The 27,048-nt window shown below is 43.1% G+C and overlaps 2 protein-coding genes across 4 annotated transcripts in view; both read right to left on the bottom strand.

Annotated features, from left to right (window-relative positions):
• DDO (D-aspartate oxidase) overlaps positions 1-6,483 on the bottom strand; it is a 30,214-nt gene extending 23,731 nt beyond the window's left edge. The window contains exons 1-3 of one of the 3 annotated variants that reach the window (XM_019646331.1): positions 6,344-6,448; positions 4,188-4,363; positions 200-308 (exon numbers count right to left, since the gene is read on the bottom strand). In XM_019646331.1, coding sequence (XP_019501876.1) covers positions 200-308; positions 4,188-4,359 — 281 coding nt within the window. In that variant the 5' untranslated portion in view covers positions 4,360-4,363; positions 6,344-6,448. Of the gene's footprint in view, positions 1-199; positions 309-4,187; positions 4,364-6,343 lie in introns of all 3 variants that reach the window. The other 2 variants (XM_019646332.1, XM_019646330.1) reach the window with 2 other exon arrangements.
• Positions 6,484-10,517: 4,034 nt separating this feature from the next.
• SLC22A16 (solute carrier family 22 member 16) overlaps positions 10,518-27,048 on the bottom strand; it is a 35,619-nt gene continuing 19,088 nt past the window's right edge. Inside the window, exons 4-8 of the mRNA XM_019646334.1 lie at positions 24,691-25,222; positions 21,378-21,505; positions 18,832-18,941; positions 17,515-17,614; positions 10,518-10,848 (exon numbers count right to left, since the gene is read on the bottom strand). Of these exons, the coding sequence (XP_019501879.1) occupies positions 10,663-10,848; positions 17,515-17,614; positions 18,832-18,941; positions 21,378-21,505; positions 24,691-25,222 (1,056 nt within the window). The 3' untranslated portion in view covers positions 10,518-10,662. The remainder of the gene's footprint in view (positions 10,849-17,514; positions 17,615-18,831; positions 18,942-21,377; positions 21,506-24,690; positions 25,223-27,048) is intronic.

The following is a 27,048-nucleotide window of genomic DNA, read 5'->3' as shown; positions in this document are numbered from 1 at the left end:
AATGATTGTTTATTGTTAAAAAATCTAACACTATAATTTGTCTTTCTTGAATTCTTTGCAGTAAAGCCTAAAATATTCTAAATTCTCCTGCTTCTAGGTCAGCATTCTAGTCAGAGTAAATAATAATAGTTTATGTAAAATTCTAAAATCTGTTAAGATAATTCTAAATTCTAAAATAACTTCAGATTTCCTCTCTTACCCAGATATCAGATGAACACCAGCCTCTCCAGCTTCTGCAGAATTGGCAATTGCAAATAAGTGGTCAAACGTCTCTCTAAACCACTGCTTCTGCTTGTGAATGGGTGTTTCTGTAATCATGGAGAAAAGCAAAGTGGAACATAAAGGAAGATGATGATAATGACTATGCTCCAGATAAGCACCTTCCTAAAAACTGGCAAAAAGTAAAGACGTGAGGAGGAACATTTAGATAATGGACCGCACTGTGGCAGAGGATATATCAGCAACCAAAGTTTTGAATGTTGACACATGCTGTCAGCATCCATTCATATCATGATTAATCGACAGAGGGGAAACCAACAAATCAGGGCAAGATCTGACATGTGAGCCAGCTGGCAGGTGGTTTGAGGCACCAGGTATATTCCAGAGGTCTTCGAAGGGTCCATAACCAATCTGAGCAAAAGTTAGTTCATGGCTGAGGCATCCAGCTGGCCATACAGTAGAAACAATAGGAGAAAGAACTCAGGGCCTTTTTCCTGGGGGCTGAAAACATGGTGGATGACAAGGGGAGATCTGTGGGGCCCAGGTCCGCCAGGACAGAGGATACACTGCACATCAATGGGAAGCCCATGGAGCTCACCCTCCTGGTACAAGGAAACAAGGCCTGCGTTGCAGAGGTTAGCTCCTTGGGAAGGGCTCCCTGCAGCCCCAGCCATTACCTCCAGCCCCCTCCACTCCATGGAACCATGGACCAGCATAGAATAGCATTTCTAAGGTCAGCAGAGATGTGCAGGGACCACACCAGGCACTACCTGTCGGTCAGAGTCCTGTGGGCCAGTGCTCTCTATTTCCCGGGCATCCCTGCCAGAGCTCAAGATATTGGACCTGGACTCAGCTTCTAGAAGGGTACCAGTCCTGTCAGGGAGGAAATAAGGGTCAGGGCTCAAGCACCAAAATAAGAGTGTCTGCTGTAGGCACAGATAAATTCAACTGTGGGTGAAGTATTTGGCCGTCTGATTCCTGGGAAAGGTTCATGAGAGAGAGTCCAGGGTCAGGCCAGGAGTTGGAGAACAGTCATCTAAAGGGCTACTATGGCGGCAGCCACAGAGGAAATGAGGGAACGGAGGCAGAGAGGATGTTGAGTCAGCTCTGCTTGGAGAGACTTCCTGGAGTTCAAAGTAGAGGTGAACAGGCCCCTAGAGTCATCCTGCCCCCAGATCAATGAGGGCATTTCAGGGTTTAAAGCTTAAAAAGTCCATAAATAATTCTTTAGGAGTGGGTCTGGGCTGTCATCTTTAAACACGTGCCCATGTGAACTCAACACTGTATTCTAAAATTGCAGACTGGGGCCACTGGTAGAGACAAAAGGAAGAAATAAACAATAAGCTGCAAAGAAAACTAAATTAGACCTCTATGGATTGTACCCCAATAATCTAGGCCAGTGTATAGGGCTGTATTGAAATACATCCCTCTGTTCCCACCCCGAGCCTTAAAAACAAAACAGTGATGGAGATTCACATGCTACAGAAATCATCCCAAAAGAACAGACAATTCCAGTTCGACAGTGGGTAGAGCATGTCTGCTGACCTAATTCATGTTCAAGTGCTGGTAAAAGAAAATTGTAGCCAGAGTGATGGTAATAACAGTATCAGATGCTGATATAGTGCTTTCTGTGACCCAGGCACTGTTCTAAATGCGTTACATGTAATCTTCACATTTAATCTTCACAATAACCCTATAAGACCAGTATGGTCCCCATGAGGTGTTGACATTCATGAGTACAGAAGATATGTATATATACTGGGCTGGTCTGAAAGAGAGAAGGCCAGAGTCTTTATCTAGCAGCACCAGAGAGAAAGGCCCTGATCCAGGGCCCCCACCACCTGACCAGAGTGTGAGCTTGGGCCTCAGTGACCTGGATGAACTCTCAGATGATCCTCCTTTAAAGGTGATTATCCATGACTATCAGGCTACCTGTGGCCACTCACCTGGGCCTGGTGCAAGCAAAGGGGCTCCTAAAAAATGGACATAAGAACTCTGGTCACGAGAAAGGCACCCAGCGTAAAGCAGCATTATGCAAACACACCAGCCTCCTGTGCTTGTGGCAAGGCAGCTCCCAGAAGGTACACCAGCATTATAGGTTCTGATAAAGCCAATTTCCTGGACCTGCAATGCCAAGATATTCCCTCCTCATCCTAGCAAAAGATGGGTTTATTCTCTGTTAGGTAAAACAGGAGGGTGTCTGAACTGGGAAACACCACGTATAGGCAAAGACAGGGATGCCATGCTGAAAAGAGGGGGGTTAAGAAAACACATTCAAACCAGACACTTAGACCCCAGCCCTCTTCTTCCCCTGCCAGGTCTTCACCCTTACCAGCCAGGGGACTGGAGGCCTCTTCTCTGGCAAACATGACCTGCCCCAAAAGAAAGACTTAAACATACTGACATCAGAGGTTCCCGGACTAAACAGCTCTGACATCTCTCTCTAGTGAAGCTCAAGGCAACAAGCCCTATGCAAGCGCTCGGAAATTCCCACCAGCTGTTTAGCATCCTGCTCTTAACTGTTGGCAGACAGGTAAAAATGACCACATGGCCCAAGGAAAACCTGCAACATGAAAAATGAGAACAACCCACAAAACAACACAACTTGGAGACAACAAAAACTATACAAGGAGAAGAAACTTCTAAAGTTATTATCTTCAAAAGATAAGATATTGCAGCATAGAACACAAATAGGGTGTTATAGCAAAGGAAAAATTTAGAGAATAAAAAAGAGCTTTGGAATATTAAAAATGCTAGAGTAAAAACAAAAAAAAGTCACCAGCAAGGTAAAAGACAAAATGTGTAAAATCTCCCAGAAAGTAAAATAAAAAGAGAAAGAAGTAGAAATAGGAGGAGGTGGGGAAGCTAAAAGAATTGGAGTTCCAGCCCAGGAGGCCCAGCCTAATAGCAATTAGAGAGAGAGAGAGAGAGAGAGAGACATCAGGAGGGAGGAGTCAATAAATGAGTAACTCAAAACTGCTTGAAAGAGCATGAGTTTCCAGATTAAATGGACAGGGCAATGTTCACAGTCCATATTGCTGCTTTTTGTAATAAACTTTATAACCATTTGATTGTTTAAACTATGTGCATGTATAACTTTGACTAAAAATTATGACTAAAATTAAATGGGGAAAAAGAGAATGGAAATGAGAAGGTGAAAGGAAATAGTGACTATAAACCTCATCAGCTGCAAAGTGATTTTGGTGTCTAGTTAATGCTTTTTGCCTTCTCCAATTTCATGTGGAAAATACAGAATGGAAAGGATGCATAGCCTTGAAAAAAAAATCAATGCATCTGTAGCCCTGAATACATATTGACTGATTGTTTTTATACTGGCTGAGAAGTGAGGATGATTTTAGTCCAATTACATACAAGCCGTTTCTGACTTGACTGTCATTACTGGTTCAAATGGAAAGACTTAGCACTACCAGTTGTGGTACTCATTAGTGCTGTTCACCAAAGACTTCTGGCTCTTCACCTTCTGGGATCCTTACAGAATTGCACTTCCGGGCCTCTTTTTGAGGGGTGGGAGCGTTGGAAGCACTGGCCAATGAGCTGTCATCACACGTGATAAAAGTCACTCCTTGGCCAGGTCTTTTCATTGCAGAGGTGAGGCCCCCCCACCCCCCACCACCCAAGCTCTTTTTCCCCAGTCACAGATAATAAGGACATTCAAGACAGCAGCTGCTTCATCAGCTTAGGTCCCTGAGTCATGAGTAGATCCCTTATTAATACTCAATCAACATATACTGTGAGCACGAAATAAACCTTTGCTTTTTAAGCTGTTACGGTTGGAGGTTATTCTTGTCCTACAGCATAATTGAAACTTTCCTGACAGATGAACCAACAAGATATTAAAAGTGTACGTTACACTTACACGCACATCCAGCTGTCTTTGTCAACAGAATTCCACTAACATCATTCTCCCTAACATCTACCTCTGACAGAGGAGCAAAAATCCCTCTCACCTGGATAAGCATGGGGAATAAGGATTCCAGGTGCCACATCACTCGTGGTATCAGGACTGAACTTGTCGGAAATGACCGTGATGGAACATTGTGGGACCAGCTTGGAAATGCACAGGGCAGTGGAGAGCCCCATCACGCCTGCCCCCACAACGGCAATCCGGACTGTGTCCATGGGCCTGTGAGGAGAGAAGAGTCCAGCTGTCAGCCCTGTTTTAGGGATTCTTCTAGCCAGTGCCAAGTCTGGCCCTGAGGTCAGCAGCCTCTCAAGCTAAGACCTTGCCTGTCAGTGTTTCTCTTAGAATAAAGAGAGGTCTCTGTAAGCTCTCTTTCCATTAAGTGTCAGGGTATGAGCAATAAACTTTCGATGGAGTTCTAGACATCAATGCAAACCCGGCCTGTAGTTGCCTCTAGAACACATGACAGGTAACAGGTTTGCATTTGGGGGGAGATTTCTACTCACTCTGACCCCTTTCCTAAACGACTTTCACTGTGGGCACAACCTAGGCGGAGGTTGGTGAGGGGAGCAAGGTAGATGTGCGCTGCAAAAGCCTCCTGAGGAACAGTCACTGAGAGGACAGGATGCACGGGCAATTTAGAATTCAGCTTTACTGCCTACATGTTGGTTTCTAATTCTACCAACGTCACAGAAAGTATGAACGACTGAGCTCGCCATCTCCTCTCCTGGTCCTCTAACTGGAAACTAACTCTGCCCAACCCCTTCCCTGCCTCTGTCACTGCTTCCCCCATCCCCACATTCTCATGCTCACCCCTACCCTACACCTGAAACCCCACTCTCTACAAGCAGGCTTTTCAGGTAAGGAATCTGAATTCCTTGGTGGACCCAAGAGCTGACTCCATAACCTGGGGAGCAGCCCATGGTCTCCTGGCCTCGATTCCCTTGTCTGTAAACCAGGCCAGATGAATTCTTCTTAGCTCCTATGGGTGGTAAATAAGAGAGACCCACTGAGGTTGTCTCACAAAGAGGGCTCTTTCTGAGAATCTGTATGGAATGCAGGAGGCAAGCGTCCAAGAACTTGGCCTGGGCAGCCTGAGACTGGCACCCAGTGTGGGAACCAGAAGGTTGAGGAGGGCTCAGCACTCTCCCATCCCTCACCACTGAGCCCTGCTCCACAGTCAGGTGAGCCCTGCTCCACCATTGCTTCCTTGTTGTCTTTCCAGTTCTGATCCCACTCTCTAACTCTGTCTGTGGGTCTCAGGTTGAAACTCCAGAGAGAGAAAATGCAATTAGTCCAGTTGATCATTGCCATCCCTATCAGACAAAGTTTTAGCACCAGGCCAACTTATCGGGCTAAAACAGCCTGTAAATTGGCCCTTGGCATCAGCAATAAACAAGTCATGTGATACAAATCATGGCCACCTGCATGTAAAATTCCCCTTTCCTCAGGAGAAGTGGGAAGCTTCTTCTGTTGCTGTGAGCAGGGCATAGCTGGTAGGGCTCGGCTGGCAATGGTCTCTTCCAGCTCTGAAGGTCTCTGGCACTGTGATGTTTTAGTCCTCCAATGAGGTTTACTGGGTTGCTTTGGGTTTTTTTAGCTGAGCCATCCTGCCACCTGTTGGCAGCTCCATGGCAGCTCAGCTTGGGCCGGGCATTGAACCGCTGTTGCTCAGAGCTCACACTCTTGAGCGAGCTCTTAACCAACTGAGCCACTCGGCCAGCCCGGTTTCCTGCGTTTAATTTCTGTTTCTTAAATAGTACATTTCCTCAGCCATTAGTTAGTCTGACTGCTCCCCAATGGGCTGGCTAGCTAAAAAGGAGTAGGATTGCCAGAGCAGAGGAGAGAGAAGGGAAGAGTCCAAGGCAAGAAGTAGGCCAATGAAGCGGGCAAGCAGCCCTGCACGTGTCTCCTGGAGGCAGAAAGCAGCCACCTAATCCCTTACTGATTTGCCTATTTCACACCGGCCTCCCTGCCCAGCAACTTCCTCAAAATAGTTCTAATAAATTAAGTTGAAAGGGAAAGTAACCCATGGCTGAGAATAACCAGCTGCCAGGGAGAAGAAACGTGAGCCAGCAAGGTGGCTACAGCCTGGCCCAGGGACCTGTGAATCACTGTCACCTGATCCCATTAAGACATACCCCAAACTCCCGAACTACCGGAAGAATGACCCCCGAGCCACAAGCAAGAGGATTCCAGTACCTGTCTCTGCAAACGCAGCCTGGAACCCACAAAAGGCTCTGGCACCAACACTTGTTTTCCCAGTGAGTGGTTGGTCTAGTGCCCAGAGAGACAGAGGGAAAGCAAAACTGCTTCCCATTGGGGAAAGTATGAAGGACACTCCCTCTAATCTGACTCTCCATTGGCCCAAATGCCTGTGTCACTTATTCTCCTGGAGAAAGGAGACATTGACCTCATCTTGTAAGCTTCATGTAGCTGTGGCTCTGCCAAGCCCTGGGAGCGGGTCCGTTCTTGGCAGCTCTTCTCTTTCTAGTTTACAAACTCTCCATCTGGTCACCAGCCTCGGATTTCTCCAGTTGATTTGTAGGCATGGTAATAACGAGTGGACCTGTCCAACTCCCAGCAAGTTCTGAGCAGAAGCCAACCCTGGTTTCCTCATTTGGCTGCCCAGAGTTATCTACCCATCTCCCATTGGTGCCTGCCTCTGCTGGGTCAGCTGGGTGGAAGGGGGTGTGGGAGTGGGGAAGGGCAGAATAATGTTGTTGATCACTGAGATGGTGGCCTGATTGCAGTTGGAAAAATTATTTAGGAAATAATGTAGGATAAAAACAAATGAAGGAAACAAAAACCAAATGATTCTTTATCCCACATAGTCAAGTATTTGCTGAGTGTCCACCGTGTGGCAGATACTTTACAATCAACAAATTTGTTTATAGGGAAGCAGTTTGGTGTAACAAAATAATGATGATAATATTGTAACTAGTATGTATTTAGCCTTAACCATATACTAGACACTGCATGACACACTATAGCACAACCACCAAAATGAAGTAGGCATTATTGTTATCACCATTCTATAGATGAGTAAATTGGGGCTCCAAGAAAATAAGGTATGGCCCAAGGTTTCTTAAGTGGCAAAGCCCAGTCTGAATGTCAGTCTCCAAAGCTCAAGGTCTCCCCCAAAACACACGCTTCTGTGTGAGGAGATCTGTCTGTTTCACCTTGAGCAAATCACCTAACTTCTGAGTTTGTTTCCCCATTTGAAAACCGTGATTGAACTAAGATTTCTTTTACAAGGTGTTGTGAACATCTGCTGAGTTAAGATATGTAAAATTCTCTGTAAGGTGGTCTATATTTTTTATTGAACACCTACTATCAAGTCAATCAACAAACATTTGCTGAGTCATCACTCTGTCCAGGCCATGTTGCACGGACTACAAGAGATTTAAGAAGTTCTAAAATGATGTAATTTCCTTTGAGAAAGGAAACAAGGCAGGATAAGACAGTCCTCTAATAAGCAGCCCTGTAGGTGCTGTGAGGACCCAGGAGAGAGGGAGCATGGTGGACCCAAGTGGCCAGTCCAGGGGAGAGGATGGGAAATGAGGAAGGCTCCAAACAGTCAGTGAGACTGGATGGACAAAGACGAGGAAGATAGGAAATACTGGGAGGGAGAATGGTGTGAGCAAAGCTGCAGAGGCAGGAAGTTGAAAGAGCGCTGAGGAAATGGTGGGTGGCCACATGAGGAGGTAAGTGCGACAGCAGAGTGTGGAAAGTGCCAGAAATCCAGCTAGGATGGAGGACTGTATCTGAAAAGTCATGGGAGCCATGGAAGACGTTTGAGAGGGCTCCTTCTTCTCCCTGCCCAGGTCAGGACTCCACTTGCCTCTGACAGGAAGATGAGAAGGAAACATTTAGAAATGAAACCAAGCAAGCAAGCTGTGTATACAATACAGCTAATAGGTGTCTTATTTTCTGCTGCACAGAACTGCAGTGATATGATGTGAATGAGGGATGGTTCAGAAAACTGATAGGAAAACTGATTCAGGCGTCACTGAGGGTGAGAGTTAAAAGGAACCTCAAGGACCATCTTATGTTATCCTTTTACAGGTGAGTGGCTGAGCTCCAAAGAGTTGAAGTGATCTCCCTGAGACCACAGGCAAGCTCAGTGTCATACTCTTCCCCAACAATTTTTCAGAAACTTTTATCTTGGGCTCTGGAGGCGCCCAGAGCCTCACCTGTGCAGAGTAATGGTGGCCTCCCTGCCCACCTCTGCTCTGCATGGCTGTCAATGGCTCAGGATGTGTTAGCCTTGCTGGTGTGTTAGTCTGCTAGTAAATAAAGAGCCTCAAGCCAACGGCACTTGAATTCTTCAGGTTACTGAGAAAGCCAGGCTTTGGGGGCCAGGGACTCAGCAGTGTGTGGCTCCAGGTTGGTGCAAGGAAGCAGAGGAGGCGTTCAGGGCACTCAAGTCTCTGATACATCGGCGAGCCCTGTCGGTACACCGCGGTAGGGCAGAGTCTGAAACTGAACCCTTTCCTCCTAGTAAAATAAGACTTTCAGGACTTATTGGAACACCTCTGAAAATCTCTCAAGTTTGGTCTCTGACAGGGTAGGGAAGAGGCAGGGAATGAACAGTGAAAATGAATTTACTTAAGGAACTAGCAGTTGTCAGTAAATACTGGTACCACGTGGACTTGAGAGATAAAACGAACAGTTATTACTGACTTCTGGTAAATTCGGATAAGATATAAACATCCACTACTCCCAGACACTGTTGGACGCAGTTACCATAGGCTTTGGCTTCTGTAGTCAGCTTCACAATCTTACATGAAGGAATAGTCCTCTTCACCACCTACCAGAATATAAGTCCCCCTTTGCATATGCCATTGATAGGGGTGAGATAAAGGGGACAGGTAAGCCCCTCAGAACTGATCATTCAATTGAATACATTCAAAGTATATTTTTAATATGAACTTTCCTAACAACATACCTCTTAACAGAGATTCAGGGGAGGGGAGGTACAGGTTCAGCTTTTGTGGGGTCTGAAGTTTATACAGTTTTAAAAGTCAGAAGACATCAAATATTAACTAACAGGGAAAATCTAAATGACAGTAGGAAAACAGGCTAAGGATGAAGAAAAAAAGAAAAAGACAAAATAAGGGATGAGAGGAAGGATAAAGAAATGTCTTCCTCTTCTCATATCCTCTTGTTTTGTTTTGTTTTGTTTTACAAAAGGAAAAAGGCATTTGGTTTTACATTTTATTTAAAAGTGGAAAGACCAAGTGAAGAACTGAGTAACTATCCAGGGAAGTTAATTAATATGAAAACCCTAAATGATTCAGGTCAAATTACCCTTTTTTTCCCTTAGCAATGATTTTAAATAACAGCATCTATATAATTGTCTTAATCCTTATTTTACTTACCTCTGCAGGTAACACTAATACTTCATCAATTCTAACACACTGGACATAAGACATATCCAACAGCTAAATTTCAAAAGCAAAGAAAAAATAAGGAACTTTTGATGAAACCATAGTAAAGAAAATCCCAAAACCTACGGGAAATTTATCTGAAATGCATTCCTTTAACAGAGATGATGTATGATGTAATTTTGCAGTTGAAATATTCAGGGTATTAAACTGTTTTTGCAAATTATGATTTTAAGTGAAATTGAGGAAACAAAATTTAGTACTCAAAAAAAAAAAAGTAAAATCTTCCTGTACATTATTTTCTTTAAAAGGCAAGAATGTTTAAATTTCTTTTTACATTGGCAAAAGATCCTCATAATACTTAAAGTCAATTTCCTGGATGATCTGCAAACTTTACAAATTTGCAATGCACTAAAATGCCACAGCTTCTCTGTTCTTTGAAGGAGACTTGTGGAAAGAATTTGGTAAATTTAGGAATTAGTAAAAATGTCAGACTAGAAAACTCACTCCTGGCCCCTAACAGATGTGTGTCCCTTTACGGGACTAAACATCAAGATACGTGTCTACACATTCAAGCCCTCTTCACTCAGAGTACTGAAAAGCAAGGTATCTTTTTTTATAGCTATAGTTTTTGTGGCTAAATTATGAAGACAAACATTTCTCTGACAGGGAATTACTAAAAAAGACTTGAATTTAGATCTATGGTTCTCATAAGAGGGGAAGGAAAGTCAGCAGCACAATCTTCAAGGGGCTTTGTCAAAAGAAACACTCTCACATGCACCCTCTTTCCAGTTGTCAGTCCAGGGCCAAAGGTGGAGGAGGACCTGGAGTGTGTGGTGTTCCCTCAGGTAGTGAGAGGGGAACGGTGACAATGACACAGAAGAACAAACACAGAAAACGGTTTTCGTAGCAATAAGAAAGCAGTCTGAAAAAAATGAGCATTCTCGTCTTGGTTTTTATTTCTTTTACAAAAGAATTGTTTTAAAGCTTTCTTACAAGATTTTTTTTGAAAAGACGTAAATGATACGTGGGAGATGAGAATAATGTTTCGCTAATACAATGGCATTAAAGTAAACAATATTTCAGGTGCCAAACAGCACACAAGGCACACTAAGGCCAGAATCCCCTGGACTAATCACTTCCATTCTCTCCAACGTCAGTATTCCTGGTTGTGGAAAACAATCTGCCTGAACTGCTATCTTTTTCCGCATCCAGTTCGGTGGCCTCCTTCCAGGTAGTTGCCAGAGGCGTCCCAAGGGTTTCTGGAAGCTTTAGTGTTAGCAGTCCACTCACAAAGGCCAAAATCCCAGTGAGCAACTAGGAGGAATTTAAAAAATCATAATAATAAGTGACACGTGAAGAAAGAAATGTACCCTTCAGAGTATAATAATTCAGAACTTTTTTCAGAGGGCAATAACAGAATTGAGTTAGACGTAACAGTTGTCATTTTTATTCCCTGGTGAGACCTTTGGTTACATAGGCTCAGCTGGGAGTTCTTTAACTCATCAACTAGGCTTAATCTGAGCATTCATTCATTCATTCATTCATTCAACATTGTGGAGCACCCACTCAATAAATCCCAGTTACTGCCTACATTATCACTCTTTCAGGCACTGTCATAGGAGCTACACAGAGAAAAACGTCCTTGTCCCCTCTTCCCAGACTCCAGAGTCTTGTGGAGAAACCTGGCAACTGAGCCTTGGGTTGGGACTTGATGGTCAGGGACTGTCTTGGTCAACCCTGTACCTGACCCCCAAATCGGCATGCTGTCAGCACTCACTAAATGATGGGGAATTAAGGAATGCATACCTGTGTATACGAATGAATGTTTCAGTGAACCAAAACCTACAGAATTTAAGGGAAACAAAACAAGTGCAATAAAAACTAATTGCTACTTTGGGGGGGAGGAGGAAAGTCTATCTGATTTCCTATAAAAAGCAGTATATATTTTTACTTTCTAGATTTTGACACATAAAAGGCAACTTTTTAGACTAGCACCAAGGTGTTTGTCTTTAAAAATTCAAATCACATTAAAAATTAAAGTCTACATATCTATTCTCTATTGATCGTTATGAAGATGTTGGGTGGATTTTAGAACTAAATCTCTGTACAGTCCTTAAACAATGTGTTCATCCTTACATAATTTAAATTCCTCTAGCAAAAAACACTGCCTGGGGAGAGCCCATAAAAATGACCCAAGGCATGGTTTTCCTGATAGGTGTACATACCTGGTGCTCTTACAGCCTCTGAGAAGGAGAAACATGAAACACACAGAGCCACTGTGACGTGACGTGAGGCCACATCTGTAACAGATGTGAGCTAGAAAGTCAGCTTTTTATTTTGTTTCGCACAATGCTGGGAACCTAATTCTTAGAAAAATCAGGAGTAAGCCTGAAAGCAGTAGTAGAATTTAAAGTGACATTCCAAAGGAATTTAAAGGCGTCTTCTGAGGTCTCGGAATGTAGCAGAAATAGCCACTGATGTACAAACCCCAGACGAGCCCTATGTTAGGGTCTGGCAAACACTGAATAAGTGTAAACAAGAAACAGAATCAAATCGAAGATCCAAGACGGGGCTGGGTTTTCTTTTTAGCTTAGAGGTAAGAAGAATTGTCAGGAAATAAACAAACACATAACCCTCCATTCTCCCCTCACTTCAAGCAGAAGACCTGCTTTCCTGCCTCCCTGGCCAGCTCCCTCCACCCCACAAATGTCCCAACGATGCCCCCTCCCCACCCTGCCCTCCTCCTGGCCAGGAGGAGCCTTTCATCCTCTCCAGACCCCAGGACTCTCACTTCCTCCTCCTCCTCCTCCTCCTCCTCCTCCTCAGGTCTCCTTCCATTAGCCTACCTCCCTCCCTCTCACATATTTTTGAACTTTTCCTTTCCACTGGCTAGTTTCCCTCAGTAAAAATAAAAGTTCTTAAGCCTCTTATAATCTCCAAAACCACTCTGCCTGGTAACTTGCTATCTGTGCGGCCTTGGGCAAGTCACTTAACTTTTCTGCTCCTCAGTTTCCTTATCTGTAAAATTGGGATAATAATAGTACCTGCCCCCCCCCCAAGACTGTTGACAAGATTAAATTAAATAACACGTGTAAGGCACTTAGGAAGTGCTTGGCCCCTGGAAAGCAGTCAATAAATGCTATCTTTTTAAAACAAGCACAAGAGGCCTCTGCCTCGGCCCACACCCACTGCAGCCTCTGGCACACCCTCTCCACGGCTGTCACCGCCTCCCTTTCTCAGTTCTCCTTCTGTCCTGCCCTCTGCAGCCTAGCCCACTCCCAGCACCCATAGAAGCTGCTCTTCCTGGGCCACAGATTCCTGGCTGCCAGCTCCAGTGGATGTGTCCCTGTCCTGCTCTTTCTTGGCCACTGTCCTCTCCTGCTTCCTCACCTCCTCTCCCCCTCTGGGGTCCTGGGTACCTCCCCGCCTCCCTGGCTACTGCACCTGTCCCTGCCCTAGACCCTTCCTCCATCAGTCTCCCTCACTCTTTCCTCGCCTCTGTATAAGCTGACTCCCAAATCTGTACGTCCAGCATGGCTGTCCCCTAAGCTCCCGCCCTGTAAAGGCATTTGCCTCCTGGACGCATCCCCCGGTGCCCATCCTACAGGGCCTCACACTCATCACGTACTGCCCTTCCCCACCTCAACCCTTTTCCTCCTCCTGGGCTCCCTCCAGCCCCAAGAACCACTCTAGCATCCCTCAAGCTCCCCCACTCCACCATATCCAACTGGACACCAGGTCCTATGGATACAACTTTTCCATCCTGTCCTCTCAAACCCACCTTTAGTCCAAATGCTCTTCCTGTCTGACCTCCCCTGAGACCGCCGCCCATCTTTCCAGACTTATCTCCTGGCTCCTACAACCCACCTTGTAGCAGAGCAGCTTGCTCCCAAACCCAAACTGGCCATGTTCCTGTCCCCCTAAGCCTCTGCCTTTCTGTTCCCTCTGCCTGGAATTCCCATTTCTCCTCCACCAGGTTCTTACTGGCCCCTCCAGATACAGAGTAAAGGGCCCCTCCTCCAGGAAGCCTCCCCTCTGGCCCTGGGTTGGAAGGCCTCTCGTATAACCACATAACCCCAGCATTTCCCCACTATAGCCCTCATCTCTGGGGCTTGTCATGGTTTGCTCTTCTGCCTTCCCCACCACACTGAACATCTCTCAGGACGGAGGCTGTTTCTTTCATTTCTGCTCCTTAGCACCTAGCAGAGAGGTTAGCTCAAAAGCAACAGTCACTAAACTTTTGCCAAATGCATTGAATATATAACAATGATATGAATTAGGTGTCCACTTTTATTTAGATTACTAGAAAATAATGGTGATAATAAAAGCATCAGAATAAGCGATTTTCATGTGCATCTTTTCAAAAGAGAAAATATAAACTTATCTTCTAGATTAGGGTTTCCTTTCCTCAAAATGGAAACACTGTCTTGCTAGGCAGTTTGACCTCCATAAATAAGCTTAATGAGAAATCGAATAATCTATTTTTTTTTTACTCATTAAAAACAACAAGCAACATCTGTTGCCTCCAAAGGAAGCACATTCACAGAATATTTCTGCAAATATACACAAGACCCTGCTGACACGGGCGTCTAGGGTTAGGGGGACTGGGGCGGTCAGGGTCAGGGTGGAGGAGGAACTTGTTTCTCTGCAGTCACTTTTGTACTGTTTGTACTATGCAAAAGGCATGGCACTGGGGTTTGAATCCAGGCTGTCACCTTGAAGGTGTGTGACTTGAGCTAATAATGACTTTCTGTAATGTCTCCATATCTGTAAAATAGGGATAGCAATAAACAATATCTGCTTTCTATGAAGACTAATTTTTGTAAAGCACTGAAAACAAAGCTTGTCACATAGCAAGTATGGTTTAAGTACCTGTTAAATAAAATGAAAAATCCTTTTTAACTCTTTAACATAGTCCTTATGATGTCCTTACAACCAAAAGTATTTTATATGGTTTTAGTAAATTTATAGTAGTTTGCTTTTATAAATTTATCTATCTTTCTCTGTGTGTTTCAGCTTATTCTCTAAAAAACAACCTTTCCTATTTTTATCTTTTATTTAATGAGGAACATCAAGTGTTAGCACAAAGGAGAGGCTTCTAGAAAAGTCCATACCCTAAAATGGGCAGTGGCCTTCCAAAATCACCTCCCTGTGAAGGCCAGACAGCCCGTATCATTTCTCAACCTCAGGGTCAGCGCATGAAAGAGGCTGGCATTCCAATTCCCCAATCAAGCAAACTTGGCTGAGCATCGATTCTGGGATGTAAGAGAGATGTCCGTGCCAAGCCAGTGATTACACTATGTGTGTAAGGTGATTTTAGGTCGTATCAAACACTTTGCTTTATTACTTGTGAGGTTCTGTTAGTGCATTTTACAAAAAGATATAACTAGCATAATACTCACAGTTTCACTGTTATTATTGTTTAGGGCAAAGCTAAATTTAAAAAGCTAGTCTATTTGACTTAAAACATTAAGCCAATTATAACATGAGTGGCACATAACATGAAGAAATGCTTTGCTAGACCCAGTGGTGGGGATACAAAATGTCCTCTCCTGCAAGAGTTCAATGGTTGAAACTAGGGGGATAAGAACATACACGCAAATAATAAAGCCAGACTGTGACTGTGGGCTGTGAAAGGGGCACACACAAAATGCTTCACAGACATGGGAAAGAGAGTCGTTGGCTCTGAGTGGCCTTCTTGGAGAAGTGGGGTTTGCTCTGCGTCTTTAAAGATACACGATGGCGGTACCTCATCTAAACTCTTATAGTGTTTGGCCCCCCACCGGTCGTCCGGCACAGGCAATGCGGGAGGACAGACTGGGAAGGAGCAGGTGACTCCACTTGGGATCTCCTTTCCCCAGCTGTGGAGTCACAGCCACTAAAGCACCCAGACAGCCTCATCCGGAAAGAGCCTGGAGAGACAGCTGGTGTTCACCAAGCCTGGGAAGACGCCATAAGAGGGACTGCGTTGTGTCAACGGCCCTGGATTTCCTGGGAGTCCTGGGAAGAAATCACTGCCTTGAGTCATCTTCTAGTTCTGGGAGCCCTTCAAGGCTCTGTCCCAAATGGAGCTCAAGCTCCTGAGATGTTTGAGTCCTAACAGTTCTTGGATTTACCTCCCAAAAAGAAAAAAGAAAAAAAATCTATGTCTGTCTATCTATCTATCTCTATCTATCATAAAATATGATTTAAGTATTAAAGAGGCATAAAATGCATGCATAGTTTAAGAAATGATTATCAAGCAAAAACGTCCCACTCTTGATCACTCGCAACACTGCGCTGCTTGCACCCCAGAAGCCTCTTCCCCCCTCCTCCACAGTGTCCTGATTTAGGAGATGGGAGAAAAGCACTCTCTATGGAGGGGATGTTTAGGTGAGGCAGAGGAGGAGAGTGGGTCAGGGTGAGTGAGAACAGAGTGAGTGTGGAGAGGAGGGGGAGGTGTGTGAAAAACCAAAGCAAACTAGGGAAGGTGGGCAGGGGTTCGATCTGGAAAAAACTTGAATTGAATCAGGCAGAGTTTGGGTTTTATTCTGAAGGGGAGAGGGCAGTTGGAGCAGAGCTGTGGTTCAGCAAACTATTCTGATGGGGTGGGGGTTGGTGTTCAGGACAAAGACCTAGAAGGCGGAAGCTGATGAGGGAACGGAACCGGAAGTAGGCAGCCTAGGGTGGTTTTGAGAGAGAGAAGGTGAGGACACAGAGTCCTGGATTGGGAGGAGAGGGGGAAAGAAGAACAGGGCAAGTAAAAAGCTGATGCTGAATAAGTAAATAAATAAATAAATAAGCAAATAAACAAACAAATAAATAAATAAAAAGCTGATGCTGAAATGTCATGCTTAGGAGGCCACTGACTCCTAACCCAAAATGGGAGACGGAAGAGGAGGAAATTTAAGGCACCAACCAGTTTGGTTTGGGAAACAGTGAATTTGCTGTAAGGCATTCAGGGAGAATAATCCATGAGGCTGGTGGAAACATGGGTTTGCAACTTGGAAGAGAAGTCAGAACTTAGGAGAGGTTGTCTATGCAGGGGATGGGAAAGATAGCCAGGGTGGCTCTTGGAGAATGAGTCTATTTAAGGGGCAATCAGAAAAAGAAAGCAGAGCACTGAAGGAGACCAAGAGGGAACAGCCTAGAGAAAGCTACAGCAAAAAAGTTTGGGAGAGGCGGCTTGGAGGAGGAGGAGGAGGGCCAGCAGACCCAGGGCTCCCCTATAAGCCACGGCAGCATCTGGGGCTGACCCCAACACCCCAACACCCTCCGCCCTCCCCAATCCCTACTGCCCCACCCCTCCCTGTGTCCCATCCTCCTCCTGACCACAGGGTCTTGCTAAACCCAAGTGTAACAGTGCTCCACGTGATTTCTCAACCTCTCAGCCCCCACATGAGAAAATCTGCAAACTGAACGTAACTGCTCTTACTCTTCATAACCAGACAAACAGCCACACTACCAGTGCCAGAAGGAAGCGATTTTTTTTATGTCTGAAAACCACAGGTCGCCCCAACCTCTCTGTCAGGCACCACAGAATCCTTCAAGGAACAGGCAGCCTCTAGAATTCTTCGTGACCCGCAGGCACACAGTAGGAAGGCAGAGGCAAGAGGCTGGGGGCCGGCCGCAGCCTGTGGATCCAAGTGGAGGAGCAGAGGCTATGCTGGGCCAGGTGATGGAGGCAGGGCACTGAGAGACTACAGAGACCACGGCTCTCCCTGTGTGGACCCAGCTTCATGATATGGGAGAGGGCAGGCCAGTGTCTGGCAGGCAGAGTTGTAATGCACAGCTCACTGGTAGCTGGAAGGCCATGGACCACCAAGAAAACAGTGGCCACCATCCTACTTGCCGACTGGTGAGCTGTTAATAAGATTTCTACAAACCTTCATCATTGAATTATAAATTTGCTTCCCATAAATAAAAACATAGAAGGCAATTAGCTGATGTGCCTCTCTGCTAGCTCTGCTAGCTTATAAGGTTCTATAAGCTGATTATCACCTGGGGCATGAAGATCCAAACGCTGGAGAGGTAAATGCAGAATGGAGCTATGATGCTTCCCACACGGCACACCATGTTGCCGCTTCCCACAGCCTGCGTCCTGAAAACACGAGGAGTGGTAAGATAGACAGCAGCGAGAACAAAGACAAGCCGAACATGATGACACAACAGAGAGATGGAACGACCTCCTGTAGCCCCTGCCTACCCTCCCAGATGAGAATAAACAATCAAACTTAAGCTTGGCTTAATATACTTGCAAATAACTTTGCTCTAACTTTTCAAGAATCGCTAGTGATTTAGATCCACATTCTGTGAAACAGGGGTATATACAAGCATGTATTCAAGCGTATTCAAGTATATTCCAGACCAAGAAAAGGGTAAACCATTCTTCATCTGGTATGCAGTTGAGGCCCTCATGTATATTCATTCAGTCTAATATTGAGGGTAACGTCAATTTTCTAGAGCAGGAATTTGTTTGGGGTAGGAAGTGGGAACTTTGGAGACAAAAGATTTATATCTATAAAACATTTTATCTTATTTTTTAAAGTCAAGCAATATCTCAATGTGCTTTTCTTTAAAAGTTATTTAAAGAAACCTTACAGACTGTCTAGCAGGAAGGAAAGAGTGTGCTTTTAATGCTAATAATATCTTTTCATAAGCCAAGCAGTGAGGCCCCAGGGGAAAGCAAACCTGCCAAACACCTTGATCTTGGGCTTTTAGCCTCCAGAACTGTGAGAAAATAAATTTCTGTTGTTTGAGCCACGCAGTTTGATGTTTTGTTATGGCAGCCCCAGCAAACTAATACAACTGACTCCAAACATTCAGAGATATACCCTGAGAAAATTAAGTCAGTATAAGTCGATTATATTCAAGATTATATTCAAATGGTTTTAGCATAATAGAGCGCTATTTCAAAACATTTTTTTCTTTTTTTCTTTTTTTTAAATTGGGGAACAGCCATGATCATTGGTTACACATTGCTTTCATGCTGCAATGACATAGTTGACTCTTTTAGGGAGTGCGCAGCTCACAGTGGCTCATGCGGGGATCAAACTGGCAACCTTAGTGTTATCAGCACCACACTCTAACTAACTGAGCTAACTGGTCACCCCCAAAACAATTTCTTTAATATCCTTGCTAATGAGGTATAGACAAAGCCTCAGATTCAGAATTAGCATCATCATGTAACTTTCCCATATCTCAGAGCTCCAGGAATGTCTATGAAAATAAAGCACGTATACTCAAAGATCAAATATAATGAAATGACACATACGTGAAAGATAATGGGAGAACCGCAGAAAAATAAGTAACTCTTACCTTATCATGGTTGGATACAGCTCTGCAGTATAAAGGTAAATGAGGCCAAATGCTGCCCCAATGGCAAATTTTCCAGCCATAGTCGTCACCACACTCCAAATGTAGTAATCCTGTAAAAAAATATAAGCAGAATTGACCATCATAAGTAATACTTTTTCAAGAAAAATAGAAAAATTTTAAACTTATTACTTAAAACTTGCTAATTCTCCAGTACTTTTCAGGACTCAACGAAGAGTTTTATTTTTCTGTTTGAATTTATTTTGTAAACTCTACTCATGGTATGCAACAGCTTTCCATCTTTATGAAATTTAGAGAAAAGTTCTATTGTGCCCCTCCCAGCCTTGGAGATTTCAAATTACCAAATAAGAAAAGAATAGCTCTTGGGGAGACTACTTTGGGATGAGATACTTCCAGACATGCTGGTTCCACGAATAATTGACCCACTCATTCTGGAACTGATCCAGCAGAATAAATCAAAGAGCCATAAAAATAAATTGTGTCCTTTGCAGTAGTAATCCTGTGGCTTATAAATTATTCTCAGAAAATAATTTGAAAGTAATAACTGAACTATGCATCCAGACTTCCCCCAGCCCCCCCTTTGGCTGATGCATGCCTCAACAGCAAAACCTCTCCATGCTTCCAGCTGAGTTTCTGCTTTCCCTATTGTGCCCCACTTCCAGTCGTGGCTCACAAAGACCTCCCATATTCCATCTCTTCTCTCCCCCTCATCTGCCAGCTGGATGTTGAGACCCAGGTGACCTTGGAGTTCATATGTTGAGGATGGCCGCGCCTCTATCAACCTGAGTCCCTGAATAGACTCCATGGAGCCAAACACTCCCTCACCACTCCCACTGCAACCAACCAGGTACACCCATATCGGACTTTCTATGAGCAAGAAATAAATGTCTATTATGTGAAGTCACTGAGATGTGGGAATGCTTCTATTGAAGCAGCCAATGTCATCTTGTCACCTTAATTACTATTGTAGACAGTATTTGTTGAATGAATTTAATGTGACAAACATTTTTTCGTATGGTGTTGGCATTACCATTTGGGAAGAAATTTGTGGTTAGGGGTTAGTGCTCTGTTTCTAGAAATCCCCATCAGCTACTATCCTGTCTTCCACATTACTGCTGTGGCTTAACCACTATATCAGGTTCCCCTCAGCCTTCATCAGCTCAAAGGCAGCTGCCATCAACTCAACAGATATCACTGCAAACTACTTTAGAACACAAACAAAACCAGGTATGCATGAAGCTCCCTCAAACTGGCACAGACCTCCTCCTCCTGAGTAGCTGTATTGCATTCTTATCAGCTGTATATCAATCACCTGGAAATTTCAGTGACATAAAACATTTGATTCACCAACCCTGATAATTAAGTGAAAATAAAAGGAAGTCACAGGTTCGCTTAAATTTCAAACAATATGTAAAAGTTAAAATACTTTGCTCTAACTACTGAGATACTATTGCTTAATAATTATATAACTGCTGGAGAAACTATATAAAATATTTTAAATATTTTATATATAATAAAAATTTCTATATATTGGGTTGTCGGAAAAGTCATGACGTATTTTTTCTATGATTTTCATTGCAAAAATGTGTCATGACAACCCAATATATAATATGAAATAAATATTGTTATTGTGACCATATTTTCCAAATAAAGAATGAGTATACAGGTTGTAACAACATTTTGGGTGGGGGCTAAGAGGAAGAGTACTTCTGGATGCAAGAGGTATTCTAGGGGATCGGGTTGGCCAAAACATAGGAATTTGAAAGTCATTTCCATAGTTTATGGCAGTGTTTCTCGCTAAGAAACAGCATTTTTAAAAACAAGCTCCTCGGGGGATTTATGCATACTAGAAATTGGCAAATACTAATCTACCACAGTGAAAAACAAGACTATTTAAATAGGAACAACCCTAAATATGGGGTTCATTTTATCCCTCAGATGTTTCCATGTCTCCCCCGTCCTTCAGGTTTCTGGTCAAATGTCACCTTCTCTGAAAGGCACACCCTCCTTGGCCGCCCTAGATAAAATAAAGTAGAATATACGTGTGCCTCCCCCACAGACACAGTCGTTCTCTATTCCTCATTCTGTTTTTTCTTCATTATATCTACAGGAACTTGATTCACTGTGTGTCTTCAGCACCTAGAACAGCACCTGACACATAGTAGACGTTGGATAGATTTTTGATGAATGAGTAAATGAATGAATGAATGTTGGGAAGGCATGATCTACTTTCCTCACTCAAGAGTATTGTGTTTACAAAATACAACACTGGCCATCTCTGGGAGGTGGGATTATGGGCATTATTTTTAAATTTTTTTTCTTAAATTTTCTACAACGCACATGTACTACTTATATAACAGAGAAAGAATGCTTTTTTAAAAAAGAAAACATATTTTTAAATGTTATGTATATCCTCTGTCCATATGTCTGAATTGATCTTCATACTTATTGCAATAAGCTAAAAATTCTCCCATCAAACTATCACAGTATAATTAACCATTCCCTAAATAAAACATAAAATAACTCACCTTGGGGATTACCATAATCACACCACAGAAAAGTGCACCTGAGATAAGGGAGAACATCAGAACATTTCGTCTCCCCACAATGTCCATCCCCAAGCATACGAAGATATAGGCAGGAATTTCCACCGCACCTGTCATTGAGCAAAAGGGCCCTCTGTAAGCCATCGTGTCCAGCTGTCGAGGGGACCTCGCCTTCTAACCCATAGCCCAAAAGGAATGATCACCCACATCCCTGCTTGCAGGGTCCTCTAAGAACTATCCAACAACTGCCTGAGAGGCAACAAGCCCCACCCCTTTTAAGCTCTCTGGAGGAGGTTTCCTGGGAAACTCACTAATGCTCACATAATCCACCCAGCACTTATCACCTGTCCTAGAAATCTTATCCCCTACTAAACTGTAAACTGCTCAGGACACAGCATGGTGCCTGGGGGACTAGGCCTGTTAGATGAATAAATTAATCAATAGGCAACATTGATAATACCTGATCTTTGGTTTCTTATGCTTCACAGCATAAGGGGGAAATTTTTGTTATCAATTTCTTCAAACTTAGAAACTGAAGTAGAAAATTCAGTATCAGCTAAGTACATAAACTAATGATGACTGTTTAATGGATTTTAAACCTACAAGTTAATATTTTAAAATCTAATGTGAATCATCCACAGAACAGGGTCTGACCCTGCTTTGTTCTGGGCCTCTTTTTAATCCCCCACAACAAAAACTAAAGAGCTGAATCCCTAAGTGATGGAAAAGCCCTTCCTTTCAAGAACCAAAGTTTGAATCTTGGCTCCAGAACAAAAAAGCTTTATTATCCATCAGCCAGAACGAAACAGGGAGCAAGCAAGATCTCTCAGCAAAGCTGAGCGAACCCAACAATCTCCTTTGGGAAACAGTCACTGTTCACCAGCCCAGATTGTCCACGTAACTCAAAGTTCTGTTCTTTCCTCCCTCTGTGGTTTGTCTAATCTCAGGACACTACCCACCACTGCCTTTTAGGAGTGATGTGCGTTTTTCTATTCATCTATGGAAGGTTACAAACACCAAGAGAGGCAGGTCTGGGTCTATATGTCTCCCATAGCTTCTGGAACCCATCTTAAGGGATAAATATATATTTTCTGAATGAACATTCTTCGTAGTACATCAGAAATTAACCTCAGTTGCAGCTGCTTAGAAAAGAAACTGGCTCAGGCAAATAATAATGATAACAACAACAACAACAACATTCTGAGCCCCATTTGAGAGACAGCCTCTCTCTCTCTCTCTCTCTCTCTCTCTCTCTCTCTCTCTCTCTCTCTCTCTCTCTCTCTGTCTCGCTCTCGCTCTCGCTCTGGCTCTCACTCTCGCTCTCGTTAATGTAAGAAATAAACAGCTCTGGAGGAAACATCTTCCTTTCACAGACCCTGCTGTAAAGTCCATGCTTCTGGACCAGGTCAGTAAGTATATATATTCCTCTCCTCATTTTTTTTTAAGAGTTTACCAAGCACTTTTCAAGATCAAATAAGACAGTGATCTTCGAAAGAGCCTCATGGGAGTAGACCTGGATTATTATCCCTACTTGACAATTGAGAGTAAATGATTTGAGCCAAATGAGTAAGCTCAGGGACTGGAAGCGAGGGCTTGGTGAGCCAAGGCCCCTGCCTGCAGCCTCCTTTCCCCGCTGCCTCCCTCCACATCCTACTCAGAGCTCTCCCCAGTACGATACTGTGTGTAAAGCCACCAACCAACCTCCTGGAGTCTAGCAAAGCTGGGCGGCAACTGTGAAACAGCTGAAGAGACAGTGAAAGTAGACTATGCTGATTTTTCTTAAGTTGTTGCTTCAGGATATTGACTTTACATCTAATTTTTGGCTTGACTATGTGTGGGATAGACATGGGGCAAGCAATGAGGCTCAACCCTCTGGGGATTGGACAATGGGCCATTACTTTCTTCACTTTATAATATATAATCTCTCTAATCATTCAGACCCCATTCCACTCCTATTTCCACGTTACCCCAAAGGTATGTCTTGAAGCTATTGACGCATTTATCACATGCAGGTGGCACAAAACCAGAGCTGAAATTCCCACCAGCCCTAAACTAAACCATCTCAGGAGATGAAAACTTGTTAAAAAATTTCACAGCATGGAAGTATGGACTAGAAATACCTGTCAGCAAGAGAACTACTGGGAATGGTAATGACATGAAAAATCCAAGACAGTAGAGAATATAAAGCCATGTGTATTTGTCTTGGAAACACTTTTATAGTTATGAAATTGACCAGTTTCTTGAGAATTTTTATTTCCATCAAAATTAAGAAACCATATCATAAATATCTAAAACTCCAGCTTTCCTAAAGCTTCCCCAGGCCACACCCCATCCCCACTTTACTCTCCTACCATTTGCTGCACTGTTCTAGGAATACTGCATCGTTTCTCAAATTGACATTTAGAATGGTTTGAAGTCAAGATAGGCTCTTTCTACAAACTTATTGGTTTGCCCAAAAAGAGAGTAAGGTTTTTCTTCTTAAAATCACTTCTCTCATAATTCCTGCTGAGCTATAACAAAAAAAATATTATAGATGTGTGATCAGAGCACTTTGATGAAAACGGATGTCATCTATGTATAAAAATTTTAAAGCAAGATTTTCCGAGGATAATATCATGGGTAGCCTACATGGAAACAATCAGGAGCTAAGACTAGATGAACAAATGCAGATTTCTACTACTTCTGTTTGATATGAATTTGGTTTACCTTAGGAGTCACACCTAAAGCTACCACAGCAATATCTGAAGCAAATTTTAACCTGCCACTAAAATGAAAGAAGCATGACTACACAAATTATAGTCACACGTGTTTAAGTTATTTTACTGACTAAAATTTCTAAAGTAAGGACATTTAAAGAAAGAAAGAAGATCTCTAAGACATATTACATTTTAAAAGGAAAACAACTTGCAAAGAGCGATTTGTAGTAAATGATCTAATTTATGTTAAAATAGAAACATTCATCTGCACAAATATATAGAAAATCATAGAAAGAGATCTGAAAGGGCACAAAGCCAAATGTTATAGAAGTTACCCCTGAAAGAGGGCTCTGGGATGAGGATGGGCTTAAAGAAAGGAGGCAAGCAAGGAGAAGAGGCAGAAAAGGAAGGAGGGCCTAAATTCTTCTGACTTCACATTTTTAAAAAGAAAACATCTACATGTGTTACAGTCTAATAACACTAAAAGACACCCTAATAATACAGTTGGTAGTATTGTTCCTGGTAGAAAAAAAAAGACAATAAAAACGCGGTAGAAATTTCACTTCACTGTTACACTGAAATATAATTGAACTACTTACCCATGAGAAAGAGGTTTAAATATTCATTGCCTCCTAAATTAACAGAATTCAAAGAGAAGCAATAGAATCCCAAACACCCCGTGAACCAAACCAGCCACACAATAAGTGTCCTTGTTCCAATATTCCAGTCATAAAACAGATCTACTAGGTTGGACTTCTTAACTTCAGAAGGCTTATCACCAACAGCACTGTACAGGTCCAGTGATAAAATTTCTGACAGCTTACAGGGGCTAGCCCTATTCCACTTGGCCATCTTATCAACTACTACTTGTGCTTCTTCATATCTTCCCTCTGAGAGAAGCCAAAAAGGTGTCTCTGGTACCATCCAGCAGCACAAGACAAAGGGGAGAGTCACTGTGGAGAGGATTATCTGATAGATCCACCAGGTCCTGGCCAGGTAGCCCGTCAAAGCCACCACCATTGTTCCAATCGCAAAAAAGGAATGTATTTGGATGGATGCCCACGTCCGAGCCTTCATGCCGATAAATTCTGTCACATAGACAAACACCACCACAAGATAGCCACTTGCAACCTGAAAAATAAAGGGGGGAGGGTGGTCCAGATTTAAGGTCATGTTTGTAACTACTGACGGGTCTGATCTCTGTAAATCACACATAGGCAAGAAAGAAAATGACAAAGAATTGCTTTCCAAAACTCACATCACATTTATAAAAGGGCATTTAATCCAATCCATCCTTCTTCTTTAAGTGGGTCCTTTCATCTACTCCCAACTTCTCTACCCCCAATTTCAAAACTTGAGAGGTATGTATGAATAAATGTTAGACACTGCCTTTTGTTTCACTTAAATATTCCCTTATAGTGTGAATTTCTTTCTCAGTTCTTTGTGTGCATATCAAGTTATCTGTATGCAGGAGGTCCTTATTATTACATCCTAAATTTTAAACAGGGACAAAAAAATTATGGTAACTAGTGGGAAGAAGAAAGATTTGATGAAAGCTTTGACAGTCAACAAAGAAAACATAGACAAATTGGACTTCACGAAAATTTAAAACTTCTGTGCAACAAAGGACACTCACTACCACCAGAGTGAAAAGGCAATCTACGGAATGAGATATTTGCAAATCACATATCTGATAAGAGATTATTATCCAGAATATATAGAGAACTCAAAACCCAAGCAATCCAATTCAAAACAGAGCAAAGAACTTGGATTCCTCTAAAGAAGATATACAAATGGCCAATAAGCACATGAAAAGATGCTCAACATCACTGATCACTAGGGAAATGCAAATCAAAATCACAATGTGATACCATCTCATAGCCATTAAGATGGCTACTATCAAAAAGACAGAAAATAAGTATTGGCAAGGATGTGGAGAAATTGGAACCTTTGAGCACTGTTCATGGGAATATAAAATGGTGCAGCCACTAATGAAAACAATATAAGAATTCCTCAAAAAATTGAAAATAGAATTAGCATATGATCCAGCAATCCCACTTTGTGTATATACCCAAAAAAATAGAAAGCAAAGTCTCAAAGAAATATTTGTACATCCATGTTCATAACAGAATTATTCACAGAAGCTGAAATGTGGAAACAACCCAAGCACCCATTGACAGATGAATGGATAGCAAAATGTGGTATGGACATACAATGGAATATTATTCAGCCTTAAAAAGGAAGGAGGAAGGGTATTCTGACATATGCTACATGAATGAACTTTGAGAACATTATGCTAAGTGAAATGAGCCAATCACAAAAAGACAAATACTATTGTATATGACTACATTTATATCAGGTACCTAGAGTAGTCAAATTCATAGGGACAGAAAGTAGAATGGTGGTTGCTAGAAAGAGAATGAGGAGCTATTGTTTAATGGATACAGAGTTTCAGTTTTGCAAGATGAAAGAGTTCTGGAGATGAATGGTGGTGATGGTTGCACAAGGATATGAATGTATCTAACATCACTGAACTCTACATTTAAAAATAGTTAAGATGCTGGACCGGCCGAGTGGCATGTTGGTTAGGAGTTGGCTTGGGACGCCAGCTCTGAGCAGCAGGGCCCCTGTTCAGATCCAATATGAGGGCCAGTGAGGCTGCACCCTCTACAGCTAAGATTGTGAACAATAGCTGGACCTGGAGCTGGGCTGCCGTGAGTCGCCTGTGATGGCGTAGGCTGCAGTGGGGCTGGCCGGCAGCAGGTGTGAGATTTCGCTGCCGTGAGCCGCCATGAGCTGCCGGGCCAATGGCCAGCGTGCAACTGCCTCACCCAGGAAAAGCGTAATGATAATACCAACCCGGGCCAGTGAAGCGACGTCCTCCACAACTAGACTGAAGAACGAAAGACAGCAACTTGTCTGTTCCCCTCCCCCAATTCGCCAATAAAATCTTAAAA

Source organism: Hipposideros armiger, unplaced genomic scaffold (assembly GCF_001890085.2).
Source record: "Hipposideros armiger isolate ML-2016 unplaced genomic scaffold, ASM189008v1 scaffold_101, whole genome shotgun sequence".
Lineage (NCBI taxonomy): Eukaryota > Metazoa > Chordata > Mammalia > Chiroptera > Hipposideridae > Hipposideros > Hipposideros armiger.
This window is presented reverse-complemented; position numbering and strand designations above follow the sequence as displayed.